This window comes from Scylla paramamosain, chromosome 7 (assembly GCF_035594125.1).
Source record: "Scylla paramamosain isolate STU-SP2022 chromosome 7, ASM3559412v1, whole genome shotgun sequence".
In the NCBI taxonomy this organism is placed as follows: domain Eukaryota; kingdom Metazoa; phylum Arthropoda; class Malacostraca; order Decapoda; family Portunidae; genus Scylla; species Scylla paramamosain.
The window spans coordinates 34160819-34180645 of record NC_087157.1 but is presented as its reverse complement, the minus strand read 5'-3'; the positions used below and the strand labels follow the sequence as shown (position 1 = coordinate 34180645).

Sequence of the window (19827 nt, the reverse complement as noted above, 5' to 3'; positions counted from 1 at the left end):
TTTAAATTTCATACTTATTGGTGAATTTCATTATACAAAGGGAAAATTGTAGGTATGCAAATACCCAGTCCAGCTGAGAACCATCCATCAGCATCCCAAACATAAATCTTACTTAAGTTACTAATGGGCCCCAGCATAAGAAATTTTTGAGTGAAGACTATTACAAACACCTACCTCTACATACACTCAGTCAGCCCTTGTAACAACAGTGTATGTTCTTTGCAAAAGGAGATAAGTTTTATTGATTGACATTTTTCTTAGGTAACCATATAAACAAATACAAAATTAATGAAGGATTACAGAACTCTGGCTTGTATTCTGATGATGAGATATGTAAAAAGTGAATGATCAACTCAAATGGGTCTGGAGCTCAAGCTGCAGCTCAGGGTGCTTTTGCATTTGCATTGTCACCTGTCAGACAATTCTTCTAAACAGATGATGTTTTTCAATATTTTATGGATATAGTTTATGTACATTATTTTGAGAATGTGTTGTTTCAAGGTTGTACATTTCAAAAGCATACTAGATCAAACTAGAAAAAATAGCTGATCTGATGATTCACAACTAATGGACACCATACAGATAAAGCCAGAAATTTATTGTTTGACTGTCAAAGGCTGAATGGCTGAAATGAACACTTATGTTGAGATGGTCTCCTTGGCCTAGTTGATTATTTAGTTATCTGAAAATAAAGAAGGAAAGTATTTCCTCAATTCTTAAATGTAAACTGCCAAGTTTTGTGGTGCTTCATTACAGATATGACCTATTGCCGAGTAAGTCAAGTTGCTTTGCATTTTTTAAATATTCTAATAACTGTAACTCTTTCTTGCAGATATGGACCAACAGAACAATTGAAATTTGTTGGCATTGAAAGAGAAATGGAGTTTCTTTAAGAGATGCCATCATGTAGTTGAACAATTACATTTTTTACAATCCATGTTTTGTATTGATCTTCTGTCATCTTGAATTATGTGCCCATGTGGTGCACATTTTAGAAACTATTAAATGCAACAGTTGTTCAAGTTGAATGTTCAATAAAACTTTAAAAATCTATTTATTAGATCATTAACATACCTACAATTTCTGCCACTATTGATACAACATGCACTAATGGTGTGATACACGTGCTTAGCACATTATCTGTAACTCACTTAATTAAATTAATATATCAAAAATACTGCTTCAAGACATCAAACTGATAATTATCTTAGCATAAGTATCCCTGAGGTGTCCTGCATCAGAAGAGCTGCTTGCACCAAAATTTAAAAAAATGGGAAAATGTGCTCAAACTTTGGCAAACTTCTACTAAATGATTCAGGATCATGATGTCAATGTTTCATGTAATCATGTAATGACATTCATTACATAAATACTTTTCTTACAACCTGTATTATGGCTTCAGAAGTTATACTAAATTCTGAATGAGTTTTCAGTTAATGATTTCATGAATAGTTAAACAAAGAAAAACAATATTAATAAGAAGTGAAAAATGGTAAAAATTGCCACTAGCCAGTTAGCTGAGCTATAACTTGACAGGGATTACTCTGATTGGCTGATGCATTCCCTGCACTGGTTGAGCTGTTGTTACAATGTGTATTAACCCTGGAAATTTTTCTGCATTATGAGGACTACTCATTTGGATGGTAACCTTCTAACATGGAAAATTGCTCAGCAGCATTACACCTTCATCAATAGTCCAATGAACCTTTTCTCTTTTAGGCAACGTTCATCCTTGCCTTCGGAATTCACCCACTCCCACTCAAAAGTTAAGAGCTCAATAGAGTGTTATACACAGCTATCTCAATTTTTGCTGGGATGGTGCAAGCAGCTCTATTAATGCAGGATGTCTAATTTGCAGCAATACAGTTTATTTGTGAACACTAAATAAATTAAAACTGGTCAGTGTTCAGCTCATAACTGAGAAGTAACATGGTGTAACCCTCAGATGGCCTTTTTTTACTGTTATTGCCCAGCAGGATCAGAAGGCCATCAATCCTGCTTTCTTCAGTCTTGTGGTTCTGTAAATAAATGAGGCCAGCAATCTTGGCTTCCTCTGGTTGTGTGTGGAGCCCTGTGACAAGAGAGCAGAAAATACATGGTTTATGCCACAAAATGAAAATGGTATGTGAATGAGGTATCAAATAATGCTTAACTTGCAATTGTCAATGATAATCATTATTGACGTCTACACATAGGTATTACCCAAAAGAAGACTCCTAAATTTGTATGTTGATATGAAGTCGATCAACATACTTTCTCCTCTTGATCATGTCTGCCAATGTGTAATTTGATGTAATTTTAATACCTGTTGCACAGAGGCAGCACAGGTACTGCTCAGGAATATTTGGACAGCTTTTCACATTAAGACTTTTCAATGTTGAACAAGCTTCCACAATCTGCCATTTAAAAAATAAAGATTAATAATAATAATAGTGACAGTTAACCCAAATTCATAAAGGTTTAATTTTACTTGTATCATGATTGTTGTATGTATTTTCATTTGCAGTAAGACCTCCACGTTGGCATTCTTAAGTTGGAAGTCCGCATATAGTGGCAAGGCAACAAAATATTCAAACAAGTCCAAAAGATGATTTTTGCAAATTTTTTGTAAGTCAGCACCAGGTTGATTATAACCTAGTTAAGCCAGACCAAACAAAGCATAACCTGCCATAGGTTATCACATAATGCTAAAAAGGACTACTGATTCTGGTTCTTGTTGAAGGTTGGGAGGTTTAATCTTTGCAACGACACCTCTCTCATGCAGCCTTGTTCACAGTTTCTTTTCCTGTGATCTGATCTGCTCTCTTGTTTCTCTCAAATACATATCACTTAATATTCTTCTTAATCTTTTTTTTTTTTCCAAAAATTGTATAGTTTTTCTTTTTTTGTTTCAATGTTACTGTTGTCAAAAAGGAGCTCAACAGTAATTTGATCTTCATTTTCTATATTGTAATTTATCCACTTGTTTTCTCTGATCTTCATCTCTTCTCTCATTTTTGTTATCATCCATTCCCTCTCTCTTGAACCAAGCCACTGCAGGTAAACAAATCTTGTATGTAGGTGCTACATGATGTGCATGGCTGTCCAGCAGCCAACAACATTGAAACAACAAAAGAAATAATATAGTTTTTAGAAGAAAGGAAAGAAAAGTAATATTTGAAAGAGCAGATCAGACCACAAAAAGAAAACTGTACACAAGACTGCATTATGGAAAAGCTGTTGTAAAGGCTAAATCTCTAGCTTTCAACAAGATCCAGAAATAGAACCAGCCCTTCTTTGGTGACACAGCTGAGCTTTGCTAGGAAAATTTTTGCCCCTTTATGGCTAAGGCTGTCATACACATTTATGCTGTTTTCCAGATGATGTTGGTTGGAACCTGAATATGTTGGCAGCAACATATTTTTTGGGGGTAAAACTGAGAACTTTTAAATGCCCTTTATATAAAACTTTTTGGTTTTTCTACCTTCTTAATTCCCTTGTCTGTGATCCTCCAGCAGCCTGATAACTCCAGTATCTCCAGTTTCTTGCAGTTTAAGGCAAGATGGTAAAGGCTGGCATCAGTTACATGTTCTACTTGATTCAGTCTCACTTCTTTTAACTTTGTAAATTTCTGGAAAAACTGTACAAGGTCTTGGTCCTCTATACTCCAACAGCCACTAACATTTATATAGTGCAGTTCTGTCTGAAAATAACATGAATTTTAATAAATATGTAGGTATTTCTGTCAAGGTCAGGCAATGATTCACAAAGCATGAAAGATTCAAATTCATATAAAAGAAAAGCATGTGAACTGTTTCATATATGCATAACTTTATAGGATTGCCTAAAGCAACCACATACAACTAAACGCTTTAAAGTTAACTTGGAAATGTGAGCCCTATACGCATTTCAGAAAATCATCCACAAGATGACTTGATGCCCCTAATGATGCTGTCTGTCCTGTAATTTCATTGGGTGACATGGTTTTTATTCATTACAATTCATTACTAAAAAAAATTCTAGAATTTCTTTATTTTCATAGTTGCTAGTAAAAATGTTATTTCTTAAAAAGCAATATATGCACATCTTTAGGAGAAAATACGTTCTCAGCACATAGTGCAGGATAGCATTTTCAGAAAACCAAGTTTCATGCAATTTTTTAACACATACACACTACTTATTCAATTATGTTAAAATTAATTATAACAACAAGCTGAAAAGATATATTTGGATACATACTTGATGCAACATCAGAACCTGCAGACTTCCACCAGTAAGCCATGGGCAGCCCTCTACTAGCAGTGACTTCAGCTTCTTACACCTGACTGCCAGGACCTATAAGAAACCAACTATGTAAATTTGTTGAGATAGATGTTGGTAGATGTTTTTGAGACAGTCACACATTTAACAGTGAGGCATAAGTTTAGCTGTTGGGTTCCAGTGTGTAGAGCACAGAGTATGCTTCACAACTCATCCAAATATACTGTGTTCAGTGAAAATCAGCCCTTTTCCACTAGACAAACAAATACATTATGTGGTGTTCCAATGAGAAAAGCTTTTAGATTCACAATGAATTGCTGAAAGCCACTTTACACATAAATTAATAAGCATTTCTGGGATCTGACAGCAGTATCTTTATTCTTTGGACATGGATCTTTATTTATTTATTTATTTATTTTATTTATTTATTTATTTTTTTTTTTTTTGTCAAGAACAGAGTGAGAGGAGCAATGACCTTCAAAGTGAAGAAGGAAGTAATTTACAAACGGTGCAAGGTGAAGAGTTTAGAAGTTTGAGGTGTGAAATATTGCATAGGAATATGTATGGTGGCACTGCCCATATTATATATATATATATATATATATATATATATATATATATATATATATATATATATATATATATATATATATATATATATATATATATATATATATATGTAGGAGGGACACTGGCCAAGGGAAAAAAAAAAAAAAGCCCACTGAGATCCCAGTCCCAGAAAAGGGTCCAAAGTGGTGGTCAAAAATTGAAGGATAAGTGTCTTGAAACCTTCCTCTTGAAGGAATTCTAGTCATAGGAAGGTGGAAATACAGAAGCAGGCAGGGAGTTCCGGAGTTTCCCAGAGAAAGAGATGAGTGATTGAGAATACTGGTTAACTCTTGGACAGAATAGGGGTGTGAGAAGGAAGAAAGTCTTGAGCAGCAAGGCCACGGGAGGAGGGGAGGTATGCAGTTAGCAAGATCATAAGAGCAGTCAGCATGAAAATAGCGGTAGAAAATAGTTAGAGATGCTACATTGCAGTGATGAGAGAGAGGCTGGAGACTGGAGGAGAGGAGAGGCTGGAGGAGTTAATGAGACAAAAAAATTTTGATTCCACCCTGTCTAAAAGAGCAGTATGAACACAAGAACATAAGAACATAAGAAATAAGGGAAGCTACAAGAAGCGACCAGGCTTACACATGGCAGTCCCTGTATGAAATATACCTACCTATTTCCACCTATCATCCCCATCCATAAACCTGTCTAATCTTCTCTTAAAGCTCTCTCATGTCTTAGCACTAACATGATTACTGAGTCTGTTCCACTCATCTACCACTCTATTTGAGAACCAATTTCTTCCTATCTCTTTCTTACACCTAAATTTTTCAAGCTTGAACCCATTATTTCTTGTTCTATCCTGGTTGCTGATCCTAAGAATTTTGCTTACATCCCCCTTGTTATAACCCTTATACCACTTAAAGACTTCTATCAGGTCCCTTCTTAACCTATGTCTCACTAAAGAATGTAAATTTAACAGCTTCAGTCTTGCCTCATAAGGAATACTCCTCATCCTCTGTATCCTTTTAGTCATTCTCCTTTGTACTGATTCTAACAGACCTATATCTTTCCTGTAATGTGGGGACCAGAACTGCATAGTGTAGTCTAGATGAGGTCTGACCAGCGCCAAATATAATTTTAATATTACTTCGGGCCTTCTACTTTTAACGCTCCTAAAAATTAATCCTAATACCCTATTTGCCCTGTTTCTGGCCTCTATGCATTGCTTTCCTGGATGGAGTTCAGAGATAACTATAAATCCTAAATTTTTTTCATACCCTGAACCTGCCAGAGTTTCATTTGTTTATTGTGTACCTACTGTGTGGGTTTCGTTTATCTACACTAAGTACTTTGCATTTGTTGATATTAAACTGTATTTGCCATCTGTCTGTCCATTCATTCATCCCATCTAAATCTGCCTGCAAGTCAATGGCATCTGATTCTGACCTAATTAATCTACCTATCTTCATATCATCTGCAAATTTACTAACATCACTACTTATTTCACTATCCAAGTCATTGATATATATTAAAAACAATGGCCCTAATACTGATCCCTGTGGCACCCCACTAATTACATAACCCCACTCTGATTTACAGCTGTTTATTACAACTCTTTGTCACATGTCGCTTAGCCATGACCTTATCCAGCCTAACATTCTCCCATCTATCCCATGTGCCCTAACCTTTCTCAGGAGCCTCTGATGGGGTACCTTGTCAAATGCTTTACTAAAGTCCAGATATAAGATGTCATAACTATCACCATTATCTACTACCTCGTACACTTTACTGTAAAAACTTAACAAGTTTGCCAGGCAAGACTTTCCCTTCGTGAAGCCATGCTGTGACTGATTTATCAAGTTATGTTTGTCTAAATGCTCCCTATGTTCTTTGCTATTATTGACTCCATTATTTTACCTACAACTGCAGTTAAGCTGACAGGTCTATAATTAGATGCTAAAGTTTTATCTCCTTTCTTAAAGATGGGTACTGCATTAGCCTGCCTCCACATTACTGGTACCTCACCTAACTCAAGTGATTTCCTAAAGACAGAAACTAACGGCTCACTAATAACCTCCTTGCATTCCTTAAGTACTCTGGGATATATTTCATCTGGTCCTGGTGTCTTGAACTTTTTTTAGCCTATCTATCTCCTATTCCACTATCTCCTTAGTTATGGAAATATCTGTCAGCTTCTCATTCTCATCTCCTCTAAACATCTGTTCACTATTTGGCATATCCTGCATGTTTTCCTGGGTGAAGACAGTTAAAAAAATACTCATTCAGAATTTTACTAATCTCCTCCCCAGAACTAACCAGCTCACCATCTACTGCCTTTAATGGACCTATAGTATCCTTATTCCCCGTCCTGTATACCTGATAAAATCCCTTGGGGTCCGTCTTCACCTGGCTGGCTACCTCTAATTCATAATTGCTTTCCTCGTTAACCTCCTGACTGTTCTAACTAATTCATTATATTGTGGCTTTTAAAACCTCTTCACCTGCCCTTAATCTCTTATATATACTTCTCTTCTGCCCTATATAGTGTTTTAACCTAACAGTCATATATTTAGAGTAATTTTTCTCTGATCTTATTGCTCTATACGTGATGTTTGCTAACTGTTCTGTATGCAATTTATCTATGAAATATTTATTCAACTCATCTACATTTACTTCACCTAATCCCCTCACCTTGGCCCCTTCCATCCTCTCCATTCCCTCATCTACTCGCCTCAACCTCACCTCTCCCATCTCAGCATGACCTGATCCTCCAACATTAACATACTTAAACATATCTGCCCCTCTATCAATTCTCTGACCTCTCCGGACACTTCTCCCTTCTTCCTGCCCTTCACATTCACACAATGAATGCAGTATCAAGAACAATGAACAAGATAACAAGAAAACAAATACGATATCTGGAAATAAAGTATATAGATACTCCCTGAGTTACAAAAGCATTAGGTTTGATAAAGCTGTTTGTAAGTCTTTATGTTGGTAAATTGTAATTATGTAATATTTTACAAGTCTTGTGCTTACTTTCTTCCAAAGCCATAGCACTAAATTCAAGTCTCGCATAACACGTAATACTGAAAACACTGAAAAATGCTTATTTATGGCAGCCACAAAGCCTGGCATATGGTGTGTGTGTTTTGTCCTCACATTTGGCATGACGCTTGTGATGTGGCCTCCACACAAGTGTGTGCTTTGTCCTCACATTAAGTGTGACATAGCAGTGTGGCTGCCACATGAGGGTGTGTTTTGTCCTCACATTTGGCACAAAGCTGCAATGTGGCTGCCACACAAGTGTGTGTTTTGTCTTCACGTTAAGTGTGATGCAGCAGTACAGCACCACTACACTATGTTTTGTCCTCACATTTGGTGTGATGCAGCAATGTAGCCACCACTGAAGTACATGATTTGTTTTCACATTCAGTGTGATACAGCTGTGCAGTGCCATTTCATTTAGAAATGCTGAGTGTGTTTTGTCCTCACATTCAGCATGATGCAGTGATTCAGAAACATTCATGTTCAGACTTGTTTTTGTTCAGAGGTTCTACTGTAAAGTTTTTACCTATGTTAGTTACTAGGAATAATCCCTCTTTTATGCTGAAAATGATTGTGTGTGCTATGGGATTGAAAATAATTATTTTTATTTTTATTTATTTTCATGGGAAAAATTTTTTATAATAATAAGTTTTCAGAATATGAATTGCCTGCTTGAGCAAATTAAATTCAATACCTTTAGGATTATACAAAATTTGAATATGTTGAAGGTATGTGGTCTCTTAAAAGAATAAAGCATACAAAGAAATTGGAAAGAAAACAAAGAACAAGAATTGAGAGAGTGCCAGGCCAGAGCTGGAAAACCAACTTATGAAGAAATAAGAGAAATTAAACAGCTATCACTTCAAGGAAGAAAAGAGAGAGAGAGAGGAGACTTGATACTATCTTTCTAGGTTAACATCAAAATTACATGTGCAAGGATACCTGGGTTTCTCTATATCAGAGACCGACAGCAGAAATGGTTTACTCCAGCTGCATCATAATAAATCCATGCACATTTCCCACATCTGATCCAATGAGGAGATTGAAACATGTGTTGACAAAACTCCAACAATAGCCTTCAAGGTTGTGTCCCATTTGTACATTCCCAACTTTTCTCCATTCAACCTTTACCATGTGTACTCATTTCCTTCCTCCACAGACATTCCTCTTCCCTCTTATGCTTCCATTCATATGTGAATATGTGAATTAATAAATGAGCTAAAAGAAATTAGAGATTGTTCTATGGACAGAGAGAGAGGCTGAATCTCTGATGGAGACACAAAGCTGAAAAAGGAAAAATGCTTTGATATGGGAAAAAAAAAAAAATGTACAGTATTCCCTCCAAAATAATCTAGATATTGGGAATAGGCCATCAGAAAAGGTGACCGCCAGAATGTACATCACATAAAGGATAAATGTAAAGACAGGACCATATGCCTATAACTTACTCTGTATACTACAAACTGGTAAATATATGTACATGTGTGCACACACACACACACACACACACACATATGAACATACTATCCTCCCACTTTGTCTGGACATCACTGACCCTTTCTTTCATTCTGTAGCAGCTCAATTAACAACTAGAACACCTAAAGTGACCCTACATTTCCTAGATTATTGCATATACTGTATCTTCCAAGATAATACATACTCCCAATCCATACATACATCCCTCCATAACTACCAACTCACTTTGATTTCCTTTTCCTTGATACGTACATATACTGGACCTATGTTAGCCATCTGATTAAATCTGATAATGGTAACAAGGCATTATCTTACAAACTACTGTACTACAGCAAAGAAAAGTAAGTGAAAAAAAAAACATGAAAAATACCTGCAAAGCTCCTCCATTAAGGTTAACACATTTGCTGAGGTCTACATGTACTAAGTTTTGGTTCTGCTTGAAGACAATCATAAGAGGAGCATCACTGAGCCATGAACAGCCAGCAACTGATAACCACTGAAGATTTCTACAATGAGAAATTATCTGGAAGAAGAAAAAATAAATAAATAAATAAATTATATATATATATATATATATATATATATATATATATATATATATATATATATATATATATATATATATATATATATATATATATATATATATATATATATATATATATATATATATATATATATATATATATATATATATATATATATATATATATATATATATATATATATATATATAGTCTGGTCACTACTGACACAGGGTTCAGTTTTAGTTCATCAGATGCAATTCACATTAGAATTTTAATGAAAATAATGGCAAAAACTGGCTATGTTTTTGACATGACTGAGATAGCATCTCAAAATTTAAATAAAATATTTCCAGAGGTGACACAGTACACCCAAGTACGTGGAAATTCTTTTAGCAAAAAAGGTGAAAAATATCCAGCTCAAATTTTTAGTGAAAGGTAGCCATGTTCAATGTGGAGGAGGAGAATGGTTGAGTGTCACTGTAGAAGAAATAAAATTTATCTGGAAAGTTGTGTTGAGCTGAGCTTCCACTGTGCATGTGCACCAGTGGCATAGGGGGGTTCCCTTTTCATTGACCATCCATTCCCAGGGAGAAAGGGAGTAAAGCTCATGGAATAATCTCAAAAGAGGTGAAGGTTTGTTTTTCTGTGCTGGGTGGGAATTTTGACATATGCAAATACATATAGGTAATTAGTATATATAACAAGAAACTTTTTTTTTTAATTACTATTGTTATCATTATCATTTATTTATTTATCTATTTATTTATCATATTTTTTTTACCAGACTCACTGATGTACTAGAGCTTGACCTACACCAATTGCCCTATATATTCCTTTTAACTAATTCCCCTAAACTTTAATGACTATATTTTTATGTTATGTGCAATGGAGATCTGATTCCAAGATCGTATACTAAGTGATTACATGTATGAATTAAATTTTGAATATTAAAAGTAAATTACCTTTTGAAAGTTATCATCAGTCATAGTGTAGTTAGAAAAGTCCAATTGTTTGCAAGTATAAAAATATTCATTTGAAACTTTCTGAAAGCTCTTGGAGACTGCACAGAGTCGACACAGTTCTGCCACAGAAAGGTGGGGAAATATGTGTTGAAAGATGATGTCTTGCCATGGAAGATCAGTCAACTGCTCAGGTTTTGCAGACATCATGCTATGAGGGGGAGAACAGTAAAGGTAATTCAGAAAACAGTTTAAAGTAATATGAAGTACAAGAAAAGACCTCCAAATCCTTACACTGAATACCCCAAGTTCTCTGTCATTTCCAAATTAACAAAACATACAGAGAGTTTAAGCTATCTGGCTTGATGGAATTTAGGACATTTTTTTTTAGACTTCCAAAGCAGATGTTGTATGATTTCAGTCATACCAATGAAGAGCAAATTAGCTCAGTTAATATAACCACTCTGAGTTCTGCCAATGCCTTTTGTATTCAAATCTAAAGATAATTTTTTTTTAATCCCCTAAACGACGGGTGACACAGTGGTGTGTGTCTCAGGGCTTTGACAGGTGACACATACATGCACCAGACAATCTTCCTGCCTTAAATCAAATGGAGGTGGGAGAGAAATGTTTTGAACATTATTTGGCAACACTTACAAAGCTGCTCCCTACCACTTTTTTGTGACTTTCCATCTGGTAGTCCATACAAAGCAAGAACCATGGAAGGAGGTGATCTGCCTTCATCCCAATGCATGGCCTAGTGCAAATGCAAGCCAATTTTGTCCATTCCCATTAAGCAATGTTGGACAAGGAATCACATTTATGGAACTTCTGGAAGAACATTCCTTTTGAGATGTGGGGAGGGCAGTGAGGGACAGATGGGGCAAGACAAGACAGGAGCTGCAGGCATGCGCACCGTAGCAATTGCCATATTCTGCATAATGGGCACAATGGCCATCACCCTTCCAGAATGACTGATGATACATTGTTATTCAACCTTTACTACCAGGTAAATTAAAATAACAAGTCAGACAAAAACACCATTAGAAAGGAGAACAGGCACTTCTCATGTTATTGTTTTATTATTCTAGGATCTCTATTAAAGGAAATATAACTCTAAGAATAAGAGTAATTTTTCTAAATATATATATATATATATATATATATATATATATATATATATATATATATATATATATATATATATATATATATATATATATATATATATGAAAAGAGGTTCCTGCGCCAAATGCCCGTCACTTAGGGGGTGACTGAATTTTGCCAGTCTTGTAAATTGTAAAAATGGACAGTAAATGCTGGTATAAAACAAGAATCTGGCAGGATGACAATAAGGAATAATAATTTATGAGCCTTTAAGATAGTTCTACATCCAATCTTGCTGTGAAAAAATAAATAAATAAAAAACAAAAAAAAAGTGCACTTTGTACAATAATGGATAAAAATGGCTAAAGAAGTTTGCCAACTGGAATACCTGATCTTGAAGGTCAATGTACTACAAGTTCTGGTCAGGAACCTGGATGTTTCCAGTCACTGCAGCAGCACCAGACTGACTGGCAACATGATGCCTCATGTCCTAGAAGTCACTGCCATCGCAGGTAAATTTGCAGGAAAAGCTGTCTCCATTCCTTGGACTTCCATCAGGCATTTCTTTCACCTGCTTGAATTTAAGTGAGTTCAGTTCCAAATACATACAATAAACATCATACCATCCATAAAATAAGTGTTTCATAATGTTAATTTACATAGTACATTTGAGTGGTAAAAAGTAAAACAAGTATGTGGTACATGAATATTTTGTTAATCTGGATATCACGTCCGTATTACCTACAAGCACGAAACTCACAAGTCATGGAGAAGGGTTCAGTGACCTTGCTGTAAAAAAACAAGGGGGCACGTGACTAGTATGGCTGTAATAACACTCGCGAGTGTGGAGATATTTGATATTTTCTAAGTCCAGTGAGCTCTGCACCAGTCAAGAGTAAACACTGAAATAATTTCCTTTTGTTTATAACTGGGATTTGTGGGTAGTGGTATATTAGGATTTCCTGGTATCTATACAGCTGATCCCTCCAATCACACGCTGCCACTTGTAAGGCCATTCCTGAGGCTGCCAATTATGACTTTCTACAGTAGGTTCAGTTGCACTTTTCATTTGTTTTAGAGACATGTCAGGTGTTCTGATAAAGGCTCACTGTCATTTGTTAATATGGCTACCCAATAGAGGGATGTAAAGCAAATAGTGCCAGTGTTCAGCAGGAAAAGAAGTCACTATGTGAGATATTTAGCAACAGCAATGGTTAAGATACAATATACAGACATAATGAAGAGGTTCCATGTTTAAGGAAGCCGCCAAACTGTATCCACCTCCATTGCCCTGAGAATCTCCACACCATACTGGTAAGGCATAACAGTATAATTTTTGAGGTCCCTCATTAGGTTAGGTTATGCTAGGTTAGGTTAGGTTATGCTAGGTTAGGTTAACGTCCTACTGGGGGAGGGGGTTCCAGGGGAGGCACAGCCCCACCAGCTAGGTTAGGTTATGCTAGGTTACATTAACGTCCAAGCAGAAGGGGTCTAGGGGCTAGGATAGGTTAGGGAAATTCAAAATATTAGGGTAAATTTCCTTAGATCCTTTAACACCCTTATTTCACTTATTTTCATCCCCCCAAAAAACCCCGATTCCCAATAGGCCTCCAAACTTGTTTGAGGGGTTAGGGAGGGCTATGGGGATGGAAAGGGGTGGGGGACAGACTTCTTATCAAAAAATACCAAATATTTTATGCTTGCCTTTGCTTATGACAGATGTGGCATGCATATCTTGACAAACTTCAATCTGCATAATGCCTGTATCTAATGGTTCCATAAAATTCAAGTATACTGTGTTATTACTGAAATATCTTCCTAAGATGCTTGGTGTTGCAACAATATATATATATATATATATATATATATATATATATATATATATATATATATATATATATATATATATATATATATATATATATATATATACTTTCAAGCTCATAAGATGTGTGGTTGTCAAGAATCCCTGGATCACAGACACTGAACTCAAATGAGGGACATGAGATGGAACTTGGAAAACATGTGCTGTCATGAGTAGAACAAAAGTCCCTGGAACCCCCTTTAAGACACTAACCTAACCTGACATTACCTAACCTAACCAGGAGGGCTTCGTTCCCCCCTGGACCACTATTAATAAAACTAACCTAACCTTACCTAGCCTAATATATCCTCCCCTCAAGAACACTAACTTAATCTTACCTGACAATAAGAAGATAATGAAAAAAGGTACTAATGAAATTGATGAAATGTAACAACATATAAATGCAAACATTAACTAAGAAAAGAAATAACCAAAACACCCGGCCGAGGAGGAACGAGGAGTGCCGGTGTAATAACTCTCCTCTAATAGGTGAAGGAACAGTTACAATAAAATTTAGTGTGCTGCATGAAATTCCTCTAGAAAGCAACTTGAAAACACACTATTATCACCCGACACCTCACATGGTCCTGTAACGGGAAGAGTCACGAGTGGTGCTTGACAGCTACCCAGCGCCACCAGCCACAGGTGACTCCTGCTGCTGTCTTCTCAACAGCGCCGCGTTTCACCTGCAGCCTCGATGATTTCCCTTCCCCTGGTCTTTAATATTCTTGTTTGGGCAATACATTACAGCTTGGTGTGGTCAGCATTCGCATGCTACAATAATGAACTGTAATTACTCTAGTAATAACTATAATACACTCCACAGAGTACAGAGAAAAGAAACCGAGTCAGAAATCTAGCAAGAAACAAATTTCTTTGAGCCACCTCTACAAAGGCTACAGCTCAAATCTACATATACATCTACATGTGCTGATCTTAATATTATTGGTACAGGTCATTCAGGATGTATACTCAGGCCTTTACCACCAACTCATGTAAAACAAAAATAAAAATAAATAAATAAAATTGGACGATAATGGTAATAGTAGAAATAACAACAACAACAACAACAATAACAACAAATAATAATAATAATAATAATAATAATAATAATAATAATAATAATAATAATAATAATAATAATAATAATAATAATAATAATAATAATAACAACAACAACAACAACAACAACAACAACAACAACAACAACAACAACAATGATAATAATGATAATAATAATAATAATAATAATAATAATAATAATATTATTATTATTATTATTATTATTATTATTATTATTATTATTATTATTATTATTATTATTATTATTATTATTAAAGAAAGAGAGAAAGAAAGAAAGAAAATAAAGAAAGAAATAGATACACACATACACATACCAAGGTTGACTCCCCCCAGAAAATGGAAGGATAGCCAAGACAAGGCAAACAATTTTCACAGTCATACTCATTCACACCACTCTCTTAGACCTTTGGCCTCTGACAGAGGAGAGAAAGCACTCCTGCCCTCACTTTATGGATCAGCCACACAGCTTGAAAAATTTAGTCTCAAACAAGGCCCCTTCATAGCAATTACTTTCCTGTACCACACCCGATTGTCCCACACCTGCCTCCCTGGAATACCTCATTACCCTACTATTTCCTGCACTAATTTTCAGTTTTCTTCTCTTAGCCTACCATACTAACTCCATCACCAGTCTAGTTAACTTCTCTGTGTCACCAGTGCTGTCATCCAAAAGTAGCAACTGATTCATGTTCCATTCTTCACCCTCTGCTGTTGCCAGACCCATTCCTACACCCATCATTCTGGCATTAACTTCCTGCACCACATCATCCACCTAGATGTTAAACAGCCATGGTGACATCACATATCCCTGACATAACCCCACTTTGACTGGAAACCATTCATTTGTACTGTTTCCTACCCTTACACATGCTCTACTGTTCTTATAAAAACTTTTACACCTTTTAACAACCAATCACCAACACCATACAACTTCAAGATATCCCACATTCCTTCCCTATCACTTCTGGCATATGCCCTCTCTAAATCCATTAAATCTTAAAATAGTTCTTTCCCCTTTTCTAAATACTTTTCACAAATCTCTCTTACAGAAAACACCATTTACACAGGCCCTCCCTCTTCAGACCTCCTTGTACATCACGTATTACCCCATCTGTATCTTATCTGAGTCTCTTTATCAATACCTTACCACACACCTTACCTGCCACACTGATACCTCCGTAATTAGAGCACTCCTGCCTATCCCCTTTTCCTTTATACAGTGGAACTACACATGCACTTGCCCATTCCAGTGGCACTATGCTAGTCAGAAAACACACATTAAACAATCTAACCAACCACTCGATGACACTGACCCCGCTTGCCTTCAAACACTCCACTGCATGGTGTTCTTCCACTTTTCATCTCCCTTACTGCTGTCTGCACCTACTCCTTTGTTAAACTTGCCTCATTTAACTCCCTTAATACAGTAACTTAAGTATCTTTCCCCAGTGCCCCAATGTCAGGTTTTCTCACCTCCTCAGCTGTTTCCCAAAACTTTCGCCACCTCCTTCCCACCTCTTCCTGCCAACATCCTACCATCCTCTGCCTTTACCATGATTTTGCCTCTACTATGTAAACTTATGAATTGCTTTCTTATTAAACCATGTGTTTGCAATTGCTAGCTCTTGCTTCACACAGAGTCCTATCAAACTTTCTCCATTTCCATTCTTTCCAGGTACCCTGTACCTGCCTGCCACACCATCATATTTCTTTTTTGCAGCCACTACTAGGGGTTCTTTTCATCTTTAATTTGGCTTTCACCCTGGGTATTATCTGAGTTACGGTCTGTCCCTCTGAAACTCCTCACATTTTGCAAAGCTTGTCTGAAAAGATGTTTTGTTTCCTCCTGTATGACTATCTCTATGAAATATCATAAAATAAAGAAACAGCAAGTGATATGCATCTGTGGCCAGGTCAAGACAGTGAAAGTCAAAATGTGAAATCACATCTGTATATTTCCCCAAAAATAATAAAAAATAATCCATTGAAAAGAAACAGTACACTCATAACTCCACACATTTAATATTTATACACAACCAGTGTTTTATCAATACTTCCTTTGACATTTAATAATTTCCAGTTTTGTAATTAAGGTTGGGAATTCATCATACATTAAATAGCATGCCATACTTGTGCATAGCCTGCCAGTGTGTATAGTCTTAATACAAAATAACATGACTATACCTGACCCTATCCTCAGATTTCTTTTCTCATCCTGTAACACTAAAACATTACTATGATCTAACAGGTTAAATTTGTTAATGGAACAGCTTACCAATAGGCCACTGCCTCAAGGCAAAACTGTGCTGTTCTACAAAATGGAGAAGCTCTTAATAATACTCTGGAAGTTATGGTTTCCCTCACCAGTGCAATAACTATAACTACTAATGGACCCAGGTAGCTCTGCACAGCCAAAACGTTCTAGCTGTCAAAACGTGATATGCACCAATAACACTGTAATGCGCTTAACAAGTTAATTTTCCACAACTTATTGTTGTTCCCTCAGTTACGTAACCCACTGACATGCTCTTAATGAGATATCTAAGCCTGCAAACTTTCACTTACACCTCTTAAAATCTAAATACTTTAATGGAACCAACAAAATCACAACAAAATTCAACAGTAAACATAAAGTATAAAAATATTGAGAAAAAATAGAGCATATACAAATTAATCTGGTACTGGGATGCTCCAATGATAATTTAAATTTTGTCTTTGCTTCACTCAAGCCACTGGACTTCTACTTATTTAATTTTCTTTATCAGAAAAATATCTTCCGCTGTTAATTTACAATTCTCACAAATAAATCACACAAAGAATTTCTTGTATCTTAGTGGAAGGTAGGGTAGACATACCATATATACTTGAGAACAGGTCAAGATGATAACTGAGTGTTATATCTCATACTAATATTCACAATCTGGCACTATCACTCACCATGATGAATTTGTTGATGCATAAATGTTGTTACTTCATGGAGCCCAATGGTTCCATAAAGTGCTTGTAGCATATGGTACTAGTAATCATCTGCAATATCCCATTCAAAATAAGAATAGAAACTACTTTGTTCTAAAAATATCAAGATTTTTCTGATCCACTATGGTTTCAAACATAATGTTCAAGAAGTCATCAGTCAAATAACAACAATAAAGAAAACAATTAAAATGCACTAATCAGTGATGAGATCCACTGGCACCCTTACATCACATCTCCCTGGGCCGGTCCTGAATGTTTCAAGACCAGCACCAAATATTTTTTGCTCTAAAAAAAGAAAATATTTATGTCAGGTCAACATACTGACCATGTACTACAATAAAACTTGATTTGCATATTAGCCTTTGAATCAACACAATTATATTATCATAAAAACAAGTATACCTTCCCCATCCTGCTGAAGTTTTCAATAGCTTGAAATTTCCAACATGAGATCCCTCTACATTTAGTTTGCTTTTTATACTGCTTACAGCATGCTTTTCATTTAAGGTTTTGAAGAGTACTGAGAGGAATCACCAAATAAAAATACAAATGGTCTTCTTTAATTAAACATGACTGGAAGCATCTGATGAAAAAAACTGAGTAACAGATACCTAAGTACTCTTTAAGTAGCATAACTTCACCTTAATGTTTTTTACTTTAATAAATTGACTTCATTGTATGTGAATAACTTCCTTCTAATTTCAACTGAGTAACATATGTAAAAGTACCAACATCAATACATATCAATACATATCATATCATATACATAGATTCATCACTATAAATTTACTTCCTACATAAAGATGATATAGTAGTTAATTATGTTTGTGCATTCAAGATAAGTTAGCAGATTTCTTCAACAAAATTCTCTCTCTCCTTTCCTACACCATCATGACCAACTTCAGTTTTGATGTGCACTGCATTAAAGAATATTTTTGTAGGTCCTGCAACAGCCAGACTGACTTGTGTAGCTGTCTGGAATGTGAACCACACGGAATGATTTGAGTGAATGGACTTCCCTTGCTAGCAGACACATTCTATTTTCAAATTTATCCCTCTTTTCCTAAGTATAACCACAAAAGTAAATATATTAATAAAAACAGTATGGTTTATATGCATAGACAATTAATAAATTTCACGGGAAATATATTTCTCTTTAGTCATGAGAAGTTAAAAAAATAACTTAACCTGTACCTTGGTAACTAGCTTCCCTATCTTATTTCCTTGGTTACAAGAAGCATTTCAATCACTGAGGTCACGGACAGTCTGGATATTTTCCCTTCTTAATTTTCTTCATTGCACATACATAAGACTCCATCAAGTGATTCTCTCACATTCTGTCTAAGAGTTATGCTTTTTCTGTCTTCTACGGTTATTTCCCAGTTAAGCCCTGTGTACACAACCACAATAAGCACCACAACAACACTACTAATAGCAGTCACAGTGTTATCACGATGCATAATTTTAGTCTAGCATCACAACCCTGGACAGTCATAGCATACTCTTAGAACATCACAAAAATTTAATGATTTTAAAAACTTGTGGAAATCAACATATTTTGTACCCAACATAGCATCATTACATTATCATGTTGTTTTTGTGATGTGTACATTTACCATGACACAATCATTGGCATCACAGGTTCATCATGATGTTATCATCACAGAAAATCTGTCATGACATCACAACGACTGTCACAACAGTATCATGACATCGTCAGGACTGCCATATGTGTGTCACAACAAAGCTAATGATTTTAACATTTGTTTGACATGTCTGAGGATGTCGCCACAATGGACCTATGAGTGAGACAAGACAGGACTACGTATGCAGTGCAATTGTCACGATAGACCTAGGTTTGCGACATCGTCACAAGAAAGCTAAGTATTCATAGATGTGCGTATATCTGGCAGCAGTGTTGCTGAGAACACATACAAACTGCCTGACAAATCATCACAAACACACACACACACACACACACACACACACA

General features: G+C 35.7%; 2 protein-coding genes across 12 annotated transcripts in view; one reads left to right on the top strand and one right to left on the bottom strand.

The window, feature by feature from the left end:
* LOC135102441 (histone-lysine N-methyltransferase E(z)-like) overlaps positions 1–1053 on the top strand; it is a 32559-nt gene extending 31506 nt beyond the window's left edge. For both annotated transcript variants that reach the window (XM_064007729.1, XM_064007731.1), the window contains one exon: positions 833–1053. In XM_064007729.1, the coding sequence (XP_063863799.1) occupies positions 833–893 (61 nt within the window). In that variant the 3' untranslated portion in view covers positions 894–1053. The remainder of the gene's footprint in view (positions 1–832) is intronic.
* On the bottom strand, positions 440–14496 carry LOC135102442 (F-box/LRR-repeat protein 15-like). Of its 10 annotated transcripts, XM_064007738.1 has the most exons (9): positions 14339–14356; positions 12675–12703; positions 12303–12485; positions 10811–11018; positions 9692–9844; positions 4219–4314; positions 3464–3682; positions 2203–2396; positions 440–2071 (listed from the first exon to the last, which is right to left on the bottom strand). In XM_064007738.1, the coding sequence occupies exons 4-8, from the start codon at positions 11015–11017 to the stop codon at positions 2217–2219; spliced, it is 855 nt and encodes a 284-aa protein (XP_063863808.1). In that variant the 5' UTR covers position 11018; positions 12303–12485; positions 12675–12703; positions 14339–14356; the 3' UTR covers positions 440–2071; positions 2203–2216. The 10 variants fall into 10 exon arrangements, 9 of the variants coding, with proteins under 9 accessions (XP_063863808.1, XP_063863807.1, XP_063863803.1 ...); XM_064007737.1 differs by lacking the exons at positions 12675–12703; positions 14339–14356 and adding an exon at positions 14360–14496; XM_064007733.1 differs by lacking the exon at positions 12675–12703 and having other exon boundaries at positions 14355–14481.
* Positions 14497–19827: the final 5331 nt, after the last annotated feature.